General features: G+C 43.6%; 1 protein-coding gene across 1 annotated transcript in view; it reads right to left on the bottom strand.

Annotated features, from left to right (window-relative positions):
- The window catches only part of LOC311130080 (ubiquitin-conjugating enzyme E2 E3-like), a 67,115-nt gene extending 45,407 nt beyond the window's left edge, over window positions 1-21,708 (bottom strand). Inside the window, exons 1-3 of the mRNA XM_084162734.1 lie at window positions 21,605-21,708; window positions 20,080-20,299; window positions 18,292-18,342 (exon numbers count right to left, since the gene is read on the bottom strand). Coding sequence (XP_084018860.1) covers window positions 18,292-18,342; window positions 20,080-20,288 — 260 coding nt within the window. The 5' untranslated portion in view covers window positions 20,289-20,299; window positions 21,605-21,708. The remainder of the gene's footprint in view (window positions 1-18,291; window positions 18,343-20,079; window positions 20,300-21,604) is intronic.
- Window positions 21,709-21,991: the final 283 nt, after the last annotated feature.

Here is a 21,991-nt window from a genome sequence, read left to right as displayed (position 1 = left end):
GTTTCCTCGTGTAAATAGCCTGTTTTTTTGTCTTTTATTTGTATATATTTCTCTATCTCACTTTCCATCCTTTAATCTAAATATACTTTCCTGCAACCCGCCTCACCCAATGTGGAACGGATTCTATTATTTCTTTATTTTTATCAAGAACCTACGGCTGAAACTAGCCAGCTAGCCAGCTAACTAGCTACTTGCTATTAGCCACCGTCAGCGGTCTTCACCACTGTCCGTGGCCTGCACTACCTACCAGCCAGCTCTAGCCTGGACAATTATCGGCCAGTCTGCACAGCGTGTTATCGACCCAGAGCATATCGGATTTTCTGCCAGAATCACTGGACCTTAACACCGGACCATCGCAACTAGCTAGCTGCAACCGAATGGCTGTTGTTGGCTAATATCCACTTCCCAACGTACCAGTTCACCTTGAGCTAGCCTCGAGCTAGGCCCATCTCCCGGCTATCTACCTCTCTGTCAACCGGACGGGACCTTCTAGTGTCTACACGGAGCCCCGCCGATCCATCACGTCTGGTCTGCCAACGTAATCGTCTGATGTGGTTTCAACAGGCTTCCCGTTGCACTTAGTGCTGTTCACTGGACCTTATGATCACTCAGCTACACAGCTAATGCCTGCTGGACTGTTCCTTTACACAGTAAAGTTCCCATCCTGTTTATCTGTTTAGCCTCAGCCCAAACTTTCGTCGCCATTACCAGTTGTTGTCTTAGCCCTCTCAAATAACACCTGTGATTGTGTTATGCCTCTCTCCTATGTCAATATGCCTAGCCTATTGCTATTTGGGTTAGTTCTTATTATACAATTTCACTGTAGAGCCCCAAGTTCAGCTCAACCAGCCTCAGAGAGCTCCTTTGTCCCACCCCCATACACGCGGAGACCGGCTCAATCGGTACCTCCAGTGATGCTATCTCTTTCATAGTTACCCAATGCTTAGGTGTACCTCCACTGTACTCATATCCTTCCATATCCTTGTCTGTACATAATGCCCTGAATCTATTCTACAACGCCCGGAAATCTGCCCCCTTTCTCTGTACCCTGCGGGCTGCTTACACCCGCCCGCCCGACTAGAATCACTACTCTCAGCGGGTCTGACTTAGAATATGTGGACAACTACAAATACCTAGGTGCCTGGTTAGACCGTAAACTCTCCTTCCAGACTCACATTAAGCATCTCCAATCCAAAGTTAAATCTAGAATCGGCTTCCTATTTCGCAACAATGCCTCCTTCACTCATGCTGCTAAACATGCCCTCGTAAAACGGACTATCCTACCGATCCTTGACTTCGGCGATGTCATTTACAAAATAGCTTCCAACACTCTACTCAGCAAATTCGATGTAGTCTATCACAGTGCCATCCGTTTTGTCACCAAAGCCCCATATACTACCCACCATTGTGACCTGTACGCTCTCGTTGGCTGGCCCTCACTACATATTCGTCGCCAAACCCACTGGCTCCAGGTCATCTATAAATCACTTCTAGGCAAATCCCCACCTTATCTTCGATCATTGGTCACCATAGCAACACCCACCCGTAGTATGCGTTCCAGCAGGTATATCTCACTGGTCATCCCCAAAGCCAACACCTCCTTTGGCCACCATTCCTTCCAGTTCTCTGCTGCAAATGACTGGAACGAACTGCAAAAATCTCTGAAGCTGGAGACACTTATCTCCCTCACTAACTTTAAGCATCAGTTGTCAGAACACCTTACCGATCACTGCACCTGTACACAGCCCATCTGTAATTAGCCCACCCAACTACCTCATCCCCATATTGTTATTTACATTGTTATTTATTTTGCTCTTTTGCACCCCAGTATCTGTATTTTCACATCATCTTCTGCACATCTATCACACCAGTGTTAATACTAAATTGTAATTATTTTGCACTATGGTGTATTTATTGCCTTACCTCCATAACTTACTACATTTGCACACACTGTATATAGATTTTCTATTGTGTTATTGACTGTACGTTTTGTTTTTGTTTATTCCATATGTAACTCTGTGTTGTTGTTTTTATCGCACTGCTTTGCTTTATCTTGGCCAGGTCGCAGTTGTAAATGAGAACTTGTTCTCAACTGGCTTACCTGGATAAATAAAGGTTAAATAAAACATTTTTTTTTTTAAAACCTTGTGTGCATTCATTTCTGTTCTGTGTGTTATCAGGCCTGAGTGATGGGATCTGAGCAGAGAAGGGGGGAGGGGATCATAATGGGACAGCCAGCCCACTCAGGAGACACTGTAGAGGGGGAAGAGAGAGGAGCAGCCAGGGACAGCCAGCCCAGAGCCCACTTCTGAGACACTGTAGAGGGGGAAGGGAGAGGAGCAGCCAGGGACAGCCAGCCCACTCATGAGACACTGTAGAGGGGGAAGGGAGAGGAGCAGCCAGGGACAGCCAGCCCAGAGCCCACTCCTGAGACACTGTAGAGGGGGAAGGGAGAGGAGCAGCCAGGGACAGCCAGCCCACTCATGAGACACTGTAGAGGGGGAAGGGAGAGGAGCAGCCAGGGACTGCCAGCCCAGAGCCCACTCCTGAGACACTGTAGAGGGGGAAGGGAGAGGAGCAGCCAGGGACAGCCAGCCCACTCAGGAGACACTGTAGAGGGGGAAGGGAGAGGAGCAGCCAGGGACAGCCAGCCCACTCAGGAGACACTGTAGAGGGGGAAGTGAGAGGAGCAGCCAGGGACAGCCAGCCCACTCCTGAGACACTGTAGTGGGGGAAGGGAGAGGAGCAGCCAGGGACAGCCAGCCCAGAGCCCACTCCTGAGACACTGGATTTAGACAGAGCGAGAGGCCAGTAGCCTAGCACATTACATTAGGACATACTCCAGTGGGATTTAAGGGTGGATTTACATTAGTAAAATATGTGTAGTAAGATCTATGTCTTCAAAATCAGATTTGCAACTTTTCTTTTTGTTAGCCAGCCGAACCGAAGAATGCGGAAGCCTTTACACTACACAAGTATCTCTCCTGGACCTAGTTTGTAGTGTAGTGTAAAGAGCCCCTAAGGGTCGTCACTAGCTTCCACAGCCACAAAGTCATAATTAAAAAACCCTGCTTATTTCTACCATTTCTATTCTTCAAATGTGATTTTAAACATAACCCTAACCTTAACCATACTGCTAACCCTATGCCCAACCATAAACCTTAAATTAAGACCAAAAAGCTCATTTCTGATTTACGATATAACCAATTATGACTGTGGCTGTGGAATCTAGTGTAAACCGGATTTAAAGGCGGGGGAGGACAAGCATGATAGAGATAAAGAATCATTATCTACATTTACCATATCTGGAGGAATTGAAGCGGAACTGGCTTACATTTACATTACATTTTAGTCATTTAGCAGACGCTCTTATCCAGAGCGACTTACAGTTAGGCTTCACAGAACATCCAAGGCAGAGAACCATCTCTAAGTAGTTAGAATCTCTTTTGGATGTCTTTTATAAAATCCAGGCTCTCATATTACATTCCCCAAACAGCAATCAGGAATCATTCTTTCATTTTATTCACAGGTTAGACAGTCTAGTCTTTTTGTAAGCCCATAAAACAAGTTGATGTAATCCAGTAACATTTACAAGAGAGGAGAGGTTGTTGCGCTAAGTGGTGAGCTAAATAAAGTGAGGATTGGTGTAGCCTAGCAGTTAAGAGTGTTGGGCCATTAACCGAAAGGTTGCTGGTTTGAATTCCCGAGCTGACTAAGTGAAAAAGCTGTTAATGTGCCCTTGAGCAAGACACTTAATCCTAGTTGCTCTGGATAGGAGCATCTGCTAAATGACTTAAATGTAATGGGTTTCCACTGTTGGTAAATCCATGAGAGGGAGTGTGCAAGTGCACACTTTGGAAAAGTGGATACTCAGGATGCAGCTTTTAGTCAGGCCCAGATTACAGGACATTCTCCAGGGCCCAGTTTTTCAAAAGTTATCTGGATTTCGTCTTTCGATTAGGATTAAATGCATATAAATATAATTAATAGAACGGACAAATCATTGACTTGAATGGGGACTCCTGTTCTATTCATTCTATTTCTATGCATTTAATCCTACCCGATAGCCGAAATCTGGATAGATCACTTTTGAAAGACTGGGACCAGAAGGTCAGACTGTAATCTAAAATAACCTCGTCCCCCTGTGGGACAAGCTAAGTGTAATTCATTCACAAACGACTGAATGCTTTAATCAGAAGCATAGCAAGGCTTCACACAGGTGATGCTGATACGCTGAATGAATCACTCAGAACAGAGGCAACAAACACAACACAGAACATTTCAATAACACATCAAGTGTGTGAGAATGGAGGGAGGGAGGTGGGAAAACTGGGAAACTGTTCATGCATCTCTGGCTGAAAATAGATCAATAGCGGTTTGGTGCCTGTTGTTTCCTATATAGAGGTGTGGGAAGGGCAGACTGATGGGTCACAGGGGGCAGAGAGGGTGTGTGTGTGTGCGTACTGTGCGTGTGTGTGAGTGTAGGGTGGTGTCTGCTGGGTCATTTTGTGCCACAACAAATCCCATTGGGACTCTGGGCAGGCCCAGCCAGATAAATACTCTTACTGTCATCTCAGGAGTAAATGTGTGTTTGAAAGGCAGCCAGCACAGACAGAGAAGGTAGAAAGACTACAGAGAGGAAGAAAGAACCGGGAGTCTTAGGAAAAGACTGTAGGTACTGACAGATAATAATAAACTATTATACAACTGGTGGGTCCTAACCCTGAATGCTGATTGGTTTGTTACCACCGGCTAAATCTATTACTTTAAAATGACTATTTACTCTGTTCCATTTGACTGCGCAATCCACTGTCTCATCAACCCAGCCAGCAATTTATAATCTTGATCTCCACTATAAAAAGCATCTAGACATTATCTCACATTTCTTTTAGACTAACATTTAGTTTTCAACAGCGGAGATTTGTATAAACCTTGCTGTCTGTCTCTCTGACATTTGCAACATTGTTTCAATATTCAAATTCGATCGGGGTGAGACAGACAGGCAGGCAGCTTTTCTCAGCCATTCGAAATCATGAATCAGCATAATTGTTATGGATATATGCAAAGAACTATCAATAGAAAACAGGTAAAACGAAACGAAGTGCAGCTAGTTTGCAGTCCTTCCGGCTTCAGTTTGAAGTGATTGTGTTAGCTTTGTTGTTGGCTAGCTCCCCTGAACAACAGTGTCCTAACGAGAGAGCACATTTTCTATGCCAGGCGAAATCATGCCTCATTAGCTCATTGTTATGGATGTATCCAAATAAATGTCACTAGAAAACATCTTAAACACAACGCAAATGCAGCTAATTTGCTGTTATTCTGGTTGCACTGTTTGACGTGACTGTAAATTAGCCGTAGTTGGCTAGCTAGCAAGCAAGGAATAAGAACGTTGCCAGCCAGTATGGCAATGGAACATTTAGAACGAACGACTGGGTCGCGTCTATAGATACAGAACAAAAAGACTGAACGACTGGGTAGGGTCTCTGGCAACCGAACCGATAGAACGAGCGACCAGCCGGCTTGGGTAGCAACTCTAGATTTGTGTCGGGGCCATATCTTGTGGAAGGATGAAATAGTAATAACGTTTTAATGAAAATATGTAAATCATTATTTGAATATGTTGGTAACCCGTTGAATAAAAGTGATAATGCCCTCGAAGCCGGCGTTTGGAGGATATATTGGCACGGTCTGCTGGCCTTCGACTTCCTCTCGGGCATTATAACTTATAACACTCGATCCCTCTGATGTCAACAACTACAGACCAGTATCCCTTCTTTCTTTTCTCTCCAAAACTATTGAGCGTGCCGTCTTTAGCCAACTCTCTTGTTATCTCTCTCAGAATGACCTTCTTGATCCAAACCAGTCAGGTTTCAAGACTGGTCATTAAACTGAGACTGCTCTTCTCTGTGTCACGGAGGCTCTCCGCACTGCTAAAGCTAACTCTCTCTCCTCTGCTCTTGTCCTTCTAGACCTGTCTGCTGCCTTTGATACTGTGAACCATCAGATCCTCCTCTCCACCCTCTCCGAGCTGGGCATCTCCGGCGCGGCTCACTCTTGGATTGCGTCCTACCTGACCGGTCGCTCCTACCAAGTGGCGTGGCGAGAAGCTGTCTCCGCACCACGTACTCTCACCACTGGTGTCCCCCAGGGCTCAGTTCTAGGCCCTCTCCTATTCTCGCTATACACCAAGTCACTTGGCTCTGTCATATCCTCACATGGCCTCTCCTATCATTGCTACGCAGACGACACACAACTAATCTTCTCCTTTCCCCCTTCTGATAACCAGGTGGCGAATCGCATCTCTGCATGTCTGGCAGACATATCAGTATGGATGACGGATCACCACCTCAAGCTGAACCTTGGCAAGACGGAGCTGCTCTTCCTCCCGGGGAAGGACTGCCTGTTCCATGATCTCGCCATCACGGTTGACAACTCTGTTGTGTCCTCCTCCCAGAGTGCGAAGAGCCTTGGCGTGACCCTGGACAACACCCTGTCGTTCTCCGCTAACATCAAGGCGGTGACCCGATCCTGTAGGTTCATGCTCTACAACATTCGGAGAGTACGACCCTGCCTTACATAGGAAGCGGCACAGGTCCTAATCCAGGCACTTGTCATCTCCCGTCTGGATTACTGCAACTCGCTGTTGGCTGGGCTCCCTGCCTGTGCCATTAAACCCCTACAACTCATCCAGAATGCCGCAGCCCGTCTGGTGTTCAACCTTCCCAAGTTCTCTCACGTCACCCCGCTCCTCCGCACACTCCACTGGCTTCCAGTTGAAGCTCGCATCTGCTACAAGACCATGGTGCTTGCCTACGGAGCTGTGAGGGGAACGGCACCTCCGTACCTTCAGGCTCTGATCAGTCCCTACACCCAAACGAGGGCATTGCGTTCATCCACCTCTGGCCCGCTGGCTCCCCTACCTCTGCGGAAGCATAGTTCCCGCTCAGCCCAGTCAAAACTGTTCGCTGCTCTGGCACCCCAATGGTGGAACAAGCTCCCTCACGACGCCAGGACAGCGGAGTCACTCACCACCTTCCGGAGACATTTGAAACCCCACCTCTTTAAGGAATACCTGGGATAGGTATAAAGTAATCCTTCTACCCCCCCTTACCCCAACCCCCCCCCCAAAAAAATAAATAAAGAAATAAATAAATAAATAGAAAAATAAAAAAATAATACATTGTAAAGTGGTTATCCCACTGGCTATAAGGTGAATGCACCAATTTGTAAGTCGCTCTGGATAAGAGCGTCTGCTAAAAGACGTAAATATAATGTAAATGTAAATAACTTAAATAACACATGGCACTTCATTTCTATTCAAAGCCACTTACAGTACGGTGAGTGCATGCGATTTTTAGCATGTGTATACAATCCCAGCAGGAATTTAAACCACGACACCACACAGGATCACAGGTATAAAGTGCTATGACAGGACAGAAAAACCTTCTCAGCAGTCTTGGGAGTGAAGGGGGGAGGAGAGTGAAGGGGGGAGTGAAAGGGGGTGGAGGGGAGTGAAGGAGTGAGGCCTACATGTACATGGAGACAGTGTTTCACTGGCTGACCCGTCAGTACTGCAGGGTAGAATGTTCAAGACGCCCACTACAGCTGAGAAAGTGACAGGGCAGATAACTGCCAGCAGCATGATTACCATCTAACTCTGATTCATATCAGACATTGGCATCAAACCTTAATAACAAGTTCTAGCCTAGAGCTTTCTTTAAACATTTATTCGAGGTAGATAATCTTGGATGAACAGGACAATGATAGCAGCATTATATTTCTTCATAGTCCATTCTACATGGACTGCTTCATCTAGGTGTAATAATGACAAGAGAAATAGAATGCTTGTCTATGTTGATGGGTATGAGTTTCTCTAGTTGACCATGGTCTGTACACTCTTTAAAAAAAAGTTGCTATCTAGAATCTAAAAGGGTTCTTCGGCTGTCCCCATAGGAGAACCCTTTGAATAACTATTTTTTGTTCCAGGTAGAACCCTTTCGGTTCCAGGTACATGGAACCCAAAAGAGTTCTACCTGGAACCAAAAGGGGCTCTACCTTGAACCAAAAACGGTTCTCCTATGGGGACAGCCAAAGAAACCCTTTGGAACACGTTTTTTCTAAGCGTGTAGCATACACACTAACATTGCTTCTTTCTCTGATCTCTTTCTGAACTACAGTAGGCTAAATGCAGAGCAGATCACCAATCACAGAACTAATTTACCAATTACATACAAATTTGATTGTATGAATAAATAAATGGAACATGGATAAATAAGAGAAGGCTTTTTTCATAATTTTGATAATTTGCCTAAATTATTCTTCAACAGTATCCCTCTGGAAACCAGATGATGAAAAGGATTTATGTTTTCCACCTGCTGTTTCCTAATAAGAAGAGAGCTAGGGACGGACAGACGGTGAAATCTACCCTGCCATGCAGAATTAACAATCAATACACAATACAAGCAAACAACAAGAACAGCGCCAACGTATACATGGACCTAAAGTTGAGCATTTTAACCGCACAATTGTCTCTTTAACTAAATATTTTCAATGATTATGTATCCTTTATTTTACCAGGGAAGTCAAATTGAGATTGACATATTTTTTTCAAGTGAGCCCTGACTGGATATGCAGGGCAGATGCAGATGCTTCAATCCATTTTCTAGTGCTGTTGATGGTTGGTTTTTAAAGTCAGGTGTCTTTAATACTGTAGTAACCTATTCGCCTCCATCTAGGCCTACCTGTCTACACATCTTTATCTTCAAAATTGCAATGTTAACAACCCACCATAATACAGTCATAAAACCACTACTTTCACACTCTGGGCTTCACTCCCACATAAAGAGGAATCTGATAACAATGCATAATAAGGAGATTGAATGTGCTGCTTCTCTCTCTCTCCCTCTGCCACCCCCCCCCCCCCTCCTGCCCTCCCTCTCTCTCTCTCGCTTTCTCTCCCTCTCCATCTCTCTTTCTGCCTCGCTCTCTGCCTCTCTCTGCAAATTAATTGATTGGTAGTATGGCACTGGCATGTATAGCGGCCGTTTGACGGGCTACTGACCAATTATGCTATTGTGTGTGTTTTTTTACGCTGATCTTAACTTTTCTTGTACATAATGTTTCCGCCATTGTTTCCTATGACCGAAAAGAGCTTCTGGACATCAGAACAGCGATCAATAACCTCGATTTGGATGAAGAATTCTACTCGGGATACTGCTCACCTGGGACCAGGGCCCAACACTCGGAAGAGGAAAAGACGGAGATATAGAGGCCGACATGGGGGCAGCCTGATGAAACTACAGCGGCGAGTAAATAAACCTCCTCTACCCTCTGTTCTATTGGCTAATATACAATCACTGGAGAACAAATTAGACGAGCTCCGTTCAAGATTATTATTCATGGTGTCGTGGCTGAACAAGGACATGGTTAATATAAATCTAGCTGATTTTTCTATGCATCGGCAGGACAGAACGTCAGCGTCTCATAAACTAAAGGGCGTCTCTTTGTGAACAACAGCTGGTGCGCGATCTCCAATATTAAGGAAGTCTCGAGGTTCTGCTCGCCTGAGTTAGAATATTGCATGATTAGCTGTAGACCATACTATTTACCAAGAGAGTTTTCATCTATATTTTTCGTAGCTGTCTACTTACCACTACAAATCGATGCTGGCACTAAGTCCGCACTCAACAAGCTACATAGGGCCATAAACCAACAAGAAAATGCTCATCAGAGGCAGCGCTCCTAGTGGCCAGTCATTTTAATGCAGGAAAACTGAAATCCGTTTTACCTCATTTCTACCAGCATGTCACCTGTGCAACTTGAGAGAAACAAACTCTTGATCACCTTCACTCCACACACAGAGACACATACAGAGCTCTCCCTCGCCCTCCATTTGGCAAATCTGACCATAACTCTATCCTCCTGATTCCAGCTTACAAGCAAAAACTCAAACAGGAAGTACACTCAGAAAAAAGGGTTCCAAAAGGGTTATTCGGCTGTCCCCATAGGATAACCTTTTTTGGTTTCAGGTAGAACCCTTTTTGGTTCCAGGTAGAAATATTTTGGGTTCCATGTAGAACCCTCTAGGGTTCTACCTGGAACCAAAAAGGGTTATCCTATGAGGACAGCCAAATAACCCTTTTAGGTTCTAGATAGCACCTTTTCTTCTGAGTGTACCAGTGACAGGCTCAATTCAGAAGCGGTCCAATGAAGCGGATGCTAAGCAACAGGACTGTTTTGATAGCACAGACTGGAATATGTTCCGATATTCATCCGATGGCATTGAGGAGTTTACCACATCAGTCACCGGCTTCATTAATAAGTGCATCGACGCCATCATCCCCAAAGTGACAGTATTTACATATCCCAAACAGAAGCCACAGATTAAAGGCAATTTTTGCACTGAGCTAAAGTCTAGAGCTGCCACTTTCAAGGAGCGGGACACTAACCCGGCCATTTATAAGAAATCCTGCTATGCCCTCCGACGAACCATCAAACAGGCAAAGTTTCAATACAGGACTAAGATCAAATCCTACTACACCGGCTGACGCTTTTCGGATGTGGCAGGGCTTGCAAACTATAATGGATTGCAAAGGAAAACCCAGCCACGAGCTGCCCAGCCACACAAGCCTACCAGACGAGCGAAATGCCTTCTATGCTCACTTCGAGACAAGCAACACTGAACCATGTTTGAGAGCACAAGCTGTGTGATCACTCTCTCCGTAGCCGATGTGAGTAAAACCTTTAAACAGGTTAACATTCACAAGGTCGTAGGGCCAGACAGATTACCAGGACACGTACTCAGAGCATGCGCTGACCAGCTGGCAAGTGTCTTCACTGACATTTTCAACCTCTCCCTGACCCAGTCTGTAATACCTACACTCTTAGAAAAAAGTTCCAAAAGGGTTCTTTGTTGAGGGATAGGGTTCTACCAAGAACCGTTTCGATCAGAAGAACTGCTTTTGGAAGACAAGGGTTCTTTGTAAGGCAACGGGTTCTACCTAGAACCTTTTACATCCTAAGAACCGTTTTTGGAAGAAAGGGTTCTTTGATGATTCTTTGGAAGGCAAGGATTATTTGGTAGGCAAAAAGCATTCTACATAGAACCATATATCATATTTCCCAGCATGCTCTATTGTTTTTTTTACTGTAATATCAGTGTTTTTGCATGGACATTGATTGGTTGATACATTTTATGCTACACAAAGATAAATAACATACAGTTTTCTAAACTAATCCAATCTGTTAGTAATTTGATTTATTGCACCTGTTACTGAGATGGTTATTCCAGATTAGATAATAATATAATAATAATTTGCCATTTAGCAGACGCTTTTATCCAAAGCGACTTACAGTCATGCGTGCATACATTTTTGTGTATGGGTGGTCCCGGGGATCGAACCCACTACCCTGGCATTACAAGCACCGTGCTCTAAGAGCTGAGCTACAGAGGACCACGATTGAGGTAATCTCAGTATTCAATCTTCCTTACCCTGGCAGTCATTCTGAATGCAGGTTGCGTGTGATTAAGAATTCCACCTGTTGGATATCCTAACTCTGGCTGGATTCCAATAGGAATTACTCAGCACTTTGCAAGCCAGCATAATGTGACTTGCAGGCCTGATGTGGCCTGTAAACCAGGAGATTCCTAACACCACGGTCTTAGGGTATAACTAGGCCCTCAAAGAAAGGCCTTACATTTGAAAGGATAAGGCTGGTGGAACCTTTCATAGAGGGTTCTATGGAGAACCCTCCAAAGATAAAAGGGTTCCCTTCATATAGGGTTCTAGGAAGAACCCTCCAAAGATAAAATGGTTCCAACACCATCATTAAGTTTGCCGATGACACGACGGTGGTAGGTCTGATCACCGATGGCGATAAGACAGCCTATTGGGTGGTGCCAGGACAACAACCTCTCCCTCAACGTCAGTAAGCCAAAAGAGCTGATTGTGGACTACAGGATATGGAGGGCAGAGCATGCCCCCATTCACATCGGCTGTATTGGAGCAGGTAGAGAGATTCAAGTTCCTCGGTGTCCACATCAACATTTTCTAAGACTCCAGCCACCCAAGCCACAGACTGTTTTCTCTGCTACCGCATGGCAAGCGGTGCCAATGCACCAAGTCTGGAACCAACAGGAACCTGAACAGCTTCTACCCCCAAGCCATAAGACTTCTAAACAAGACTGCTAAATAGCTAATCAAATGGCTAACCGGACTACCTACATTGACCCATTGTACCCCCAGGACATGCTAACCTCTCACCATTACAACAACAGGGGAGGTAAAAAAATTTTTAGGGGTATGATATTTGTGCGTCTGTAACTTTCTCACTCATCATTATTCACGATTCATTCAGAATTATCCGTAATCATGGTAGCATCCACATTGTGTTTAGAAACATATTATATTTTTATTTACAATAAAAGTGACTCCAAAATGACACAATAGATTATTTACCATTAATTTATATTGGGCACAAAATGACCTGGAACACAACCAAAACAAACAGCAAATGCAAAAGCACAAGCTTTATGTAGTCATTGTTTGCTATGGATATGGGACCAATTACTTAACTTTTTACTACTTCAACACACATATAAGTGAATTTGTCCCAATACTTTTGTTCCCCTAAAGTGGGGGGACTATATACAAAAAGTGCTGTAATTTCTAAACAGTTCACCCAATATGGATAAAAATACCCTTAAATTAAAGCTGACAGTCAGCAATTCAATCTCATAGTCATTGTATCATTTGCTAGAGTACAGAGCCAAAACAACAACAACAAATATTCAATACTTTTGGAGCTCACTGTATGTCCTTTGATCATAAACGTATGTGTTTATGTGTGGTCTGACAAGACGGCATGGTGGCGTTGGTGTTTAATCAATAGCAGTGTTTCTCAGTGGGGTAATATTGGATGGTATTGGATGGTAATATATGTATTACTATCCAATACTATCAGCATAAACAGGGACATACAAACCAGGATATCCCTCATCCATCAGGTATAATACGTCTTTGGGTTAATAATTATGAATAGAATAGAACAGAATAGAAAATGTTTATTTTTCCTAGAGGGAACACCACTACACTGAGTCACTGGCCAATTTGGACTAGCAGAACACAGGTAATGTTTGAATTGATCTGTTTAAGAATGGCATTCAGTCCATTAAGTCTGTAATTAGCGTCAAATTGCAGGAGAGCTTGCACTTGGATTAGTCATTATAATAATTTCATTTGGGGGGTGCTTATATTTGTCCTGTTACACGCTTGTGGATGGACACAACTGTGAAATGGAAATGTGTTTCTTGCATATCCCAACTCCCCCTGAGACACCCACCGGGAGTGGGGTCATGGCTAGGGTCACCATTGTCCAGCGCCCCTGGAGCAATTGGGGTTAAGTGCCTTGCTCAAGGGCACAGCGAAAGATTTGTGTGTGTGTGTGTGTGTGTGGGTGTGTGCACGTGCGCATGCATGCATGTTACTTGATAGTTGATAATGCAACCGAACTGACAACAGTGAACTAGGCTATCTCAACAAACTGAAACTAGAGCCAGGTTCCTTTTTCATTTTCTTCTCTCTCTGATATGTCCAGGCCAGGCAGTGCTGCTGAAATGTGATGCATTACCATCAAATTAATGTAACCTCCAGGTAAACAACGCACTGCGGAGACCGAGTCTGCATCCCAAATGGCACCCTACTCCCTATACAGTAAACTACTTTTGACGGGAGCCTCAAATGTAGTGCACTGTATAGGGAATAGGTTGCCATTTGGGATGCAACCAGACTGACTGACTGTCCTACTAATTGAATGGGAAATCATGATCCAGGGAGGGAGCTGATAGCTGATATATAGGCATTATCGGGTTATTATCTCCTTCTGCTGAGAACACACACAGGATCAGGGCCCCCCTGTCCATTTTATGATAGTCATAATGATCTAAAAGGCTAAACTGATCCTACAGTCGTGGTCAAAAGTTTTGAGAATGACACAAATATTGGTCTTCACAAAGTTCGCTGCTTCAGTGTTATGAGATATTTTTGTCAGATGTTACTATGGTATACTGAAGTATAATTACAAGCATTCCATAAGTGTCAAAGGCTTTTATTGACAATTACATTACGTTTATGCAAAGAGTCAATATTTGCAGTGTTGACCCTTCTTTTACAAGACCTCTGCAATCCGCCCTGGCATGCTGTCAATTAACTTCTGGGCCACATCCTGACTGATGGCAGCCCATTCTTGCGTAATCAATGCTTGGAGTTTGTCAGAATTTGTGGGTTTTTGTTTGTCCACCCGCCTCTTGATGATCGACCACAAGTTCTCAATGGGATTAAGGTCTGGGGAGTTTCCTGGCCATGGACCCAAAATGTCGATGCTTTGTTCCCCGAGCCACTTAGTTATCACTTTTGCCTTATAGCAAGGTGCTCCATCATGCTGGAAAAGGCATTGGTCGTCACCAAACTGTTCTTGGATGATTGGGAGAAGTTGCTCTCTGAGGATGTGTTGGTACCATTCTTTATTCATGGCTGTGTTCTTAGGCAAAATTGTGAGTGAGCCCACTCCCTTGGCTGAGAAGCAACCCCACACATGAATGGTCTCAGGATGCTTTACTGTTGGCATGACACAGGACTGATGGTAGCGCTCAACTTGTCTTCTCCGGACAAGGTGTTTTCCGGATGCCCCAAACAATCGGAAAGGGGATTCATCAGAGACTTTACCCCAGTCCTCAGCAGTCCAATCCCTGTACCTTTGCAGAATATCAGTCTGTCCCTGATGTTTTTTCTGGAGAGAAGTGGCTTCTTTGCTGCCCTTCTTGACACCAGGCCATCCTCCAAAAGTCTTCGCCTCACTGTGCGTGCAGATGCACTCACACCTGCCTGCTGCCATTCCTGAGCAAGCTCTGCACTGGTGGTGCCCCGATCCCACAGCTGAATCAACTTTAGGAGACGGTCCTGGTGCTTGCTGGACGCCCTGACGCCTTCTTCACAACAATTGAACCTCTCTCCTTGAAGTTCTTGATGATCCGATAAATGGTTGATTTAGGTGCAATCTTACTAGCGGCAATATCCTTGCCTGTGAAGCCCTTTTTGTGCAAAGCAATGATGACGGCACGTGTTTCCTTGCAGGTAACCATGGTTAACAGAGGAAGAACAATGATTTCAAGCACCACCCTCCTTTTAAAGCTTCCAGTCTGTTATTCTAACTCAATCAGCATGACAGAGTGATCTCCAGCCTTGTCCTCGTCAACACTCTCACCTGTGTTAACGAGAGAATCACTGACATGATGGCAGCTGGTCCTTTTGTGGCAGGGCTGAAATGCAGTGGAAATGTTTTTTTGGGATTAAGTTCATTTTCATGGCAAAGAGGGCCTTTGCAATTAATTGCAATTCACCTGATCACTCTTCATGACATTCTGGAGTATATGCAAATTGCCATCATCAAAACTGAGGCAGCAGACTTTGTGAATATTAGTATTTGTGTCATTCTCAAAACTTTTGACCACGACTGTACATCAGCACTCCTACTCTGAGAGTGCACAGCGCAGTGCAGAGGATCAGACCATGAAAAGCCATCAAATCCCTGCATTGTCAATTACCATTATCAACGTTGTATCAGGAATCCCCTAGTCGTGCCGCGGCAGGATATCGATCCCCCGTTTCAATTCAGAAGACACACGGTGTGGGCTGGAGCTCACCAATACCGCATTACCACAACAGGAAGCGGAGGAGGAAAAAAACATTCACCCAAAGACATTAAGCCACATCTTGCTGATCAGTGGTCTATGATCCACGACCACATCCTCACAGGGATACAGTGACCTGAGCTGCATCTCAGTGAGGAAGTCTTGCATGGCGAAGGTTAACTTAACCTATGCATACATGCAACATCACCGTTTTAGACAACAGAATGTTTGTCCAAAGGCGTTTCTGATAAATGGCTCTTGACTAAAGGTAGCAGACTACATCAACCCTTATGCCACCACACACTAACTGCTTCCATTTTAAAACCACAAATGTGGAGTCAAAGGAATTAATGTCGGATGTTAGTGTGATATTTGTGCAAGGTGAATCATCTCACACGGCGTCTTAAGAGAGGGGCTTTCAAAGGGTCAGTGGGCACACTTTGTGTTTGTTTAACAGGAAATGATGAATGGTAGCAGCCCAATAGAGGGGTGAAGGGGCTAGTCTAAAGAACATCAGAACCCCCCTTTAAGCCCCGGGTCTAGAGAACAAAACAAAGACCATATGTCATAGTGCTGCTTCATGAATAAATCTTAGAAGGAAATTCCCGGGCCAAGGTCAGTCATTAGAGCTAATCGACTTAATGAATGAAACCCAAATTCAGAGGGATAACTCAAACTCAATGCAATACAAATAATTTAGTCACTGTGTGTAATTTCTCCTTGGTTGAAGACATTTAAAACGCAATAAAAAAAACTGTGAAAATACAACCGCCGGTATCTGTGCAACAGTGGTTTGGATAAAGAATGTTTGCCCACCCCAGTTTATCAAATTGCATGACAGCTATTTCATTTCAGAAGTCTCGAGACTGACAAAATGACATTCAAGAATCTTTACAAACAGACAAAAAAAAAATCTCCCAAAAACGTGTTTCATTGAATTAAAAGCCAAAAAAATTAAAGGCAAAAAAAATTCTGCGGCCATCAAAAACATAGAATCATACTTTCACTAATTAAACATAATTACACTGAATCTGCAGCATCACATCTGCTTTATAAAACACATATCTATGTCAACTCCGTTGTAAACACATATCTGGTCCTCTGTAGCTCAGCTGGTAGAGCATGGCGCTTGTAACGCCAGGGTAGTGGGTTCGATCCCCGGGACCACCCATACACAAAAATTTATGCACGCATGACTGTAAGTCGCTTTGGATAACAGCGTCTGCTAAATGGCATATAATATCTATGTCAACTCCGTTATAAACACAGACCCATGGGGCGGCGCACAATTGGCACAGTGTCGTCCAGGGTAGGGGAGGGAATGGCCGGCAGGGATGTAGTTCAGTTGGTAGAGCATGGCGTTTGCAACGCCAGGGTTGTGGGTTCGATTCCCACAGGGGGCCAGTATGAAAAAATTAAATGTAGGCACTCAATAACTGTAAGTCGCTCTGAATAAGAGCGTCTGCTAAATGATTAAAATGTAAATGTATGTCAACTCCATTATAAACACATATGTATCTCAACTCCGTTATAAACACATATCTATGTCAACTCCGTTATAAACACATATCTATGTCAACTCCATTATAAACACATATCTATGTCAACTCCGTTATAAACACATTCTATGTCAACACCGTCATAAACACATATCTATGTCAACTCCGTTATAAACACATATCTATGTCAACTCCATTATAAACACATATCTATGTCAACTCCGTTATAAACACATATCTATGTCAACTTTGTTATAAACACATATCTATGTCAACCCCGTTACAAAAGATGGATTCTAAATTGACAGAGTTCAAATGGAATAAAAGACAGTCTGCATAAATGCAACATCTGTTGCATTATTAAAAACATGACAGTGCAAAGACCATAGCTAAACATTAATTATTTAACACATCAAAAACCACCACACCAGACTTCCCTCTTTAGCTCTGCTTTGAAGCCTAGCATTGAAGTAATATAAATGTCCTATTACAACACTATAATAGTAATGCAACAAGTTAAAAGAAAAATCTGCAACAGTGCTGTGTGACAGTAGAACACATAACAGGCAGCCTTAAGGCGTCTGCATGCTTCCCAACCGGAACAGTTCGGTAGAGTTTGTGCATATATTTTGACTACATTTTGTGACGTTGTTGTTGGTTTTGGACTTCGGTGAGGGTTTTTTCAGCTGTTCTGCACACAACAATTTTTCTGGAGGCAAGCCAAAGTTCAGAGCCGAAGTCTACGCCCCTTCGTCGGTGATTGGTTAACAGTAGGAATTCTTCAATTAAGTCTTTGTTGTCATTCAACGAGAGACGACTTGTTTTCATGCAATTTTTTTCATAGAAAAATACTGCACCAAACATCTTAGTTAGATGTAAAATGTAAAAAACTTCAAAATGTATGACAGATTTCTATTTTGAGGAATAGGAATCGTTTTTTCAAGCGAAGGTATTTTTTAAGGGAGTATGCGAGCACACTCGTTCGGTTCGGCTAGACAAGTTCGGCTAGGCGCCAGCCGAACTGAAGCATGCTGACGCCTTTAAGCCTTATCAACAAAAATAGCTAAACTGAGAATATGAATGAATATGAAATCTTTGCCATACCTGCAGTTAGGTGGTGGATCTAGAGTGATCTCAGCGAGCTCCTTCTGGATTCTGTGGAAGAGAAATTAGAAATGTGTTGAAGCTGTGAGAGGAGACTCTACAGCACTACACTAGAGCAGCCCTGTAGGGATGAACAATACACACATTAAAAACACAATAAAGTCAACAGACTTGTTTCTATTGTGGTCCTTGCTGTCAGAGAGAGAACAAACCAATTTTGATAAACTCCTTTATCTACTGGGTGAAAAACCACAGTGTGCCATCACAGCAGCAAGATTTGTGACCTGTTGCCACAAGAAAAGGACAACCAGTGAAGAACAAACACCATTGTAAATACAACCCATATTTATGTTGATTTATTTTCCCATTTGTACTTTAACTATTTGCACAATGTTACAACACTGTATATATACAAAATATGACATTTGAAATGACTTTATTCTTTTGGAACTTCTGAGTGTAATGTTTACTGTTAATATTTATTGTTTATTTCACTTTTGCTTACTATCTACTTCACTTGCTTTGGCAATGTTAACACACGTTTCCCATGCCAATAAAGCCCTTACATTGACATTGAATTGAGAGAGAGAAATGAGAGAGGAGAAGAGTAGCTGTGAGAAGAGAAGAGATTTACAGCACTAGACTAGAGTAGCCGGTGTAGACTAGGGATTTACACTGCCCTCTACCAGCGATGCTCTAACTGCACGGCTCCACCCCCCCCCACCCCCCCCCCCCCACCCCTCTCTCTCCACTCAGCCCAGCTAACATGGCTGCTTCCTCTTTGTTCTCCCAGGCAGAACCCGAAGCCCAGAACAGCAAAACTTTCTCTCCTTTGTTACTCCCTGTCCGTTTACCCCAACACAACCCTCTCAGCCCCAGCACAAAGCCACCACCCTCACCTACCACCCCGCAGCTTATCCACCAATACCAGTCACTTTTAGCACAAAATATCTTCTTTTAAAGCTTATATGCAAATGAGGCAGAGAGGGAGAAGGAGGGGGGAGGACCTTGGGTATATTTGACAGGGGCTTTAAACCAGAGAGCTGCGTAGGGTGCTGTTACTAAAGCATTATTAACGGTGTGTAAGGGAGAGAAGGGGAGGATTTTTACATACTTGCCACTCAATACGTTTGTATTCTCATCTACTGTTAAGACTATCGTGTAGACAAGTCAGTTTCTTTTTGAAGCTCAGATAAAATTGCATCCAACTGCTTTATATTTATTAGTTGTACTTTAAAGTGATCATTCTCCTCTTACCCAACACTAAATATAGTCACATAGAGGAAGAGGACATTTGTCATAATAATATTTTTGACCATTTTCTCCCCAAACTTAGAAACACTTTTCTACAGCCAAACAAACACAGGTTGCAACACAGGAAAGACAAACTGTGAGTGTGAAAATACCTATTTTACAATACTCAACCATCACAAGTATACCTGCATGTGAATATATTCAAAACAATTCATCCTCAGATACATAAGTCCTGCTCTGCTCCTGTAGCCTAACTTGACAAATTATCCATATCCAACGACACTGAACCAAGTAGTCTAATAAAGCCACGACTATGATAATGTAGTTCCATGGCTTTCGTTTTTAACAATCTTATTTGGCACAGGAATAATAATAGTTTAAAAATAAATATCTCTCCTTTGTGTCTCAAAGGATTAAAGCATTATAAATGAACCATCATTCTTTCATTAGGCTACTCAGTTTAGCAGAAGGATCACGTAGACGACATTATCCCTAATTGGAAGAAGACAGTGATTATGATAATGAAGGCATTACCTTTTAGCACTAGTGGACAACTTGGCGGTAGTCTTGCTGGATAATTTGGTGGGTTTCTTCTGTTGCTGAGGAGGTGTGGCGGGCTGCTGTTTTCTCTCCTCTGCCTCGTCGGGCTCCGGCACCGCCGGGTCTCTCTGGTCCGCATCAGAACTACCACTGCTGGTGCTTGGACTCTCGTCATCTGACCGCCCCTGTCTTTCACTGGACATTTTGATTACCCCTAAAAAAGAATGACAGAAACGTTATTGAACTGATCAATGTGATATAGGCTAGCCTCTATAGGCCTATAGTCTTTCACTGGACATATTTCCCCCCATAAAGAATAAAGGATAGAAAAGTTATTAACTGGATCTATCAATGGGATACATACATACATACAGAGAGAGAGAGAGAGAGAGAGAGAGAGAGAGAGAGAGAGAGAGAGAGAGAGAGAGAGAGAGAGAGAGAGAGAGAGAGAGAGAGAGAGAGAGAGAGAGAGAGAGAGAGAGAGAGAGAGAGATGTTGCTCATCAGACAGGTAGGTTATCATCCCTCAACTTTACATAATTCTCTGGACTGGTAGACCCCTTTGTGGTTTGGTCTTTGGTTTGTAGCCTACATGAGTTTCATTTCTCAGAGTCTGTGTCCTGTCTGTCGATTTACATGGTTGGATGTTGAATATTACAGTCTATTCATCAAAAGTTGTTTATAAACAATAGCTATAGACTATTTATAAATAAAATATATGTGAGTACTTTCTTAAAATTCCTGTCATTTTGAAGGACAAACGATGTTCATAATGTTTCCATAATGGTCACCACACGCCTATAGCAAGCTAGATGGTTAGATAAGGGGCACCAAATCATTCCATTAGCTCGATCCAATTGGCTTTGAATAATCCCCCCCCCCACAGAACCATAACACGAGTGCAAATATTGTTAGGCTACAATATCGCAGCTCATGTGTAGCCTTGTCGTTAATAAAAGCAGGCTCGGATTCAATCATTGTGACTACTGACTGCTAGGCTACCTTCGTTTTGTGGTGAGATTCCCGAAGACTTTATCTGTCAAAAGCCAAGCAATAGGGCAAAATAAGACAGAACACTCACACAGCATATAGTCACCAGCGCACAAATATTGGTTGGGAGAATGCGAATGAAGAGCTGCAGGGAAAACATAATTGCACCTATTTGCAGTAAGGGGGACTCGCAAGGCATGCAGGCGAGCTAAATAAAACATAGCATGTTTCTCTCACTTTAGGAGAGCATTGATCGTATATACCCGACGAATATGAGCATATTGATTATAAGTCCTTTGACGCATTCTAAGGAACGGTAAATGGTTCGAATCCGACCTTAGAATCCTTTGTAGAACGGAGAGGTTTGTTTTGGTAGGAGACACTCCAATATCAGCATGGTGTACCAACTGATGCATGAAGTCAGTTCTGAGCAAGCTCCCTCTAACACGACAGCGCTGAAAACACCAATAAAGGACGATCTTTCTCCGCCTAACCTAGACTCTCCCGAATCCTTGGAGCTTCTTCTTTACCTTTAGCGTGGTCTCGTCCTGATCTGGGCCGGGTAGGAGCGTTAAAAATACGGTGGAAATGGAGCCGGTAAAACAACGAGCTCCGGCCAAGCTGTGGACATTGGAGAATCGGAAAGAGAGGAGACGCTGCAGTACTGGCTTGGAATATACAGGTGGCGCTGGAAAACGAGTGAGTCAATCGTTGCTTTGGGTCCATTGAGTCAAGGGGATCGTTTTCACTCTCGCTTCCAAATGATGTTCATGGAGCAAACGGCACGAAATCAACTGTCTGTCACTCCTTGCAGTCCTCTGATATTCGTTCGAGTAAAGGAGCACATGTAGGATTATTGTTGTTTTGAAACAGCAGAGGGGAATTCCAGAACACAGGTTTGAACAACGCTTGGTATG

This window comes from Coregonus lavaretus (genome assembly GCF_964263955.1).
Source record: "Coregonus lavaretus genome assembly, chromosome: 5".
In the NCBI taxonomy this organism is placed as follows: domain Eukaryota; kingdom Metazoa; phylum Chordata; class Actinopteri; order Salmoniformes; family Salmonidae; genus Coregonus; species Coregonus lavaretus.
The sequence above is the reverse complement of the archived record's forward strand: the minus strand, read 5'-3'. Positions and strand labels throughout refer to the sequence as shown.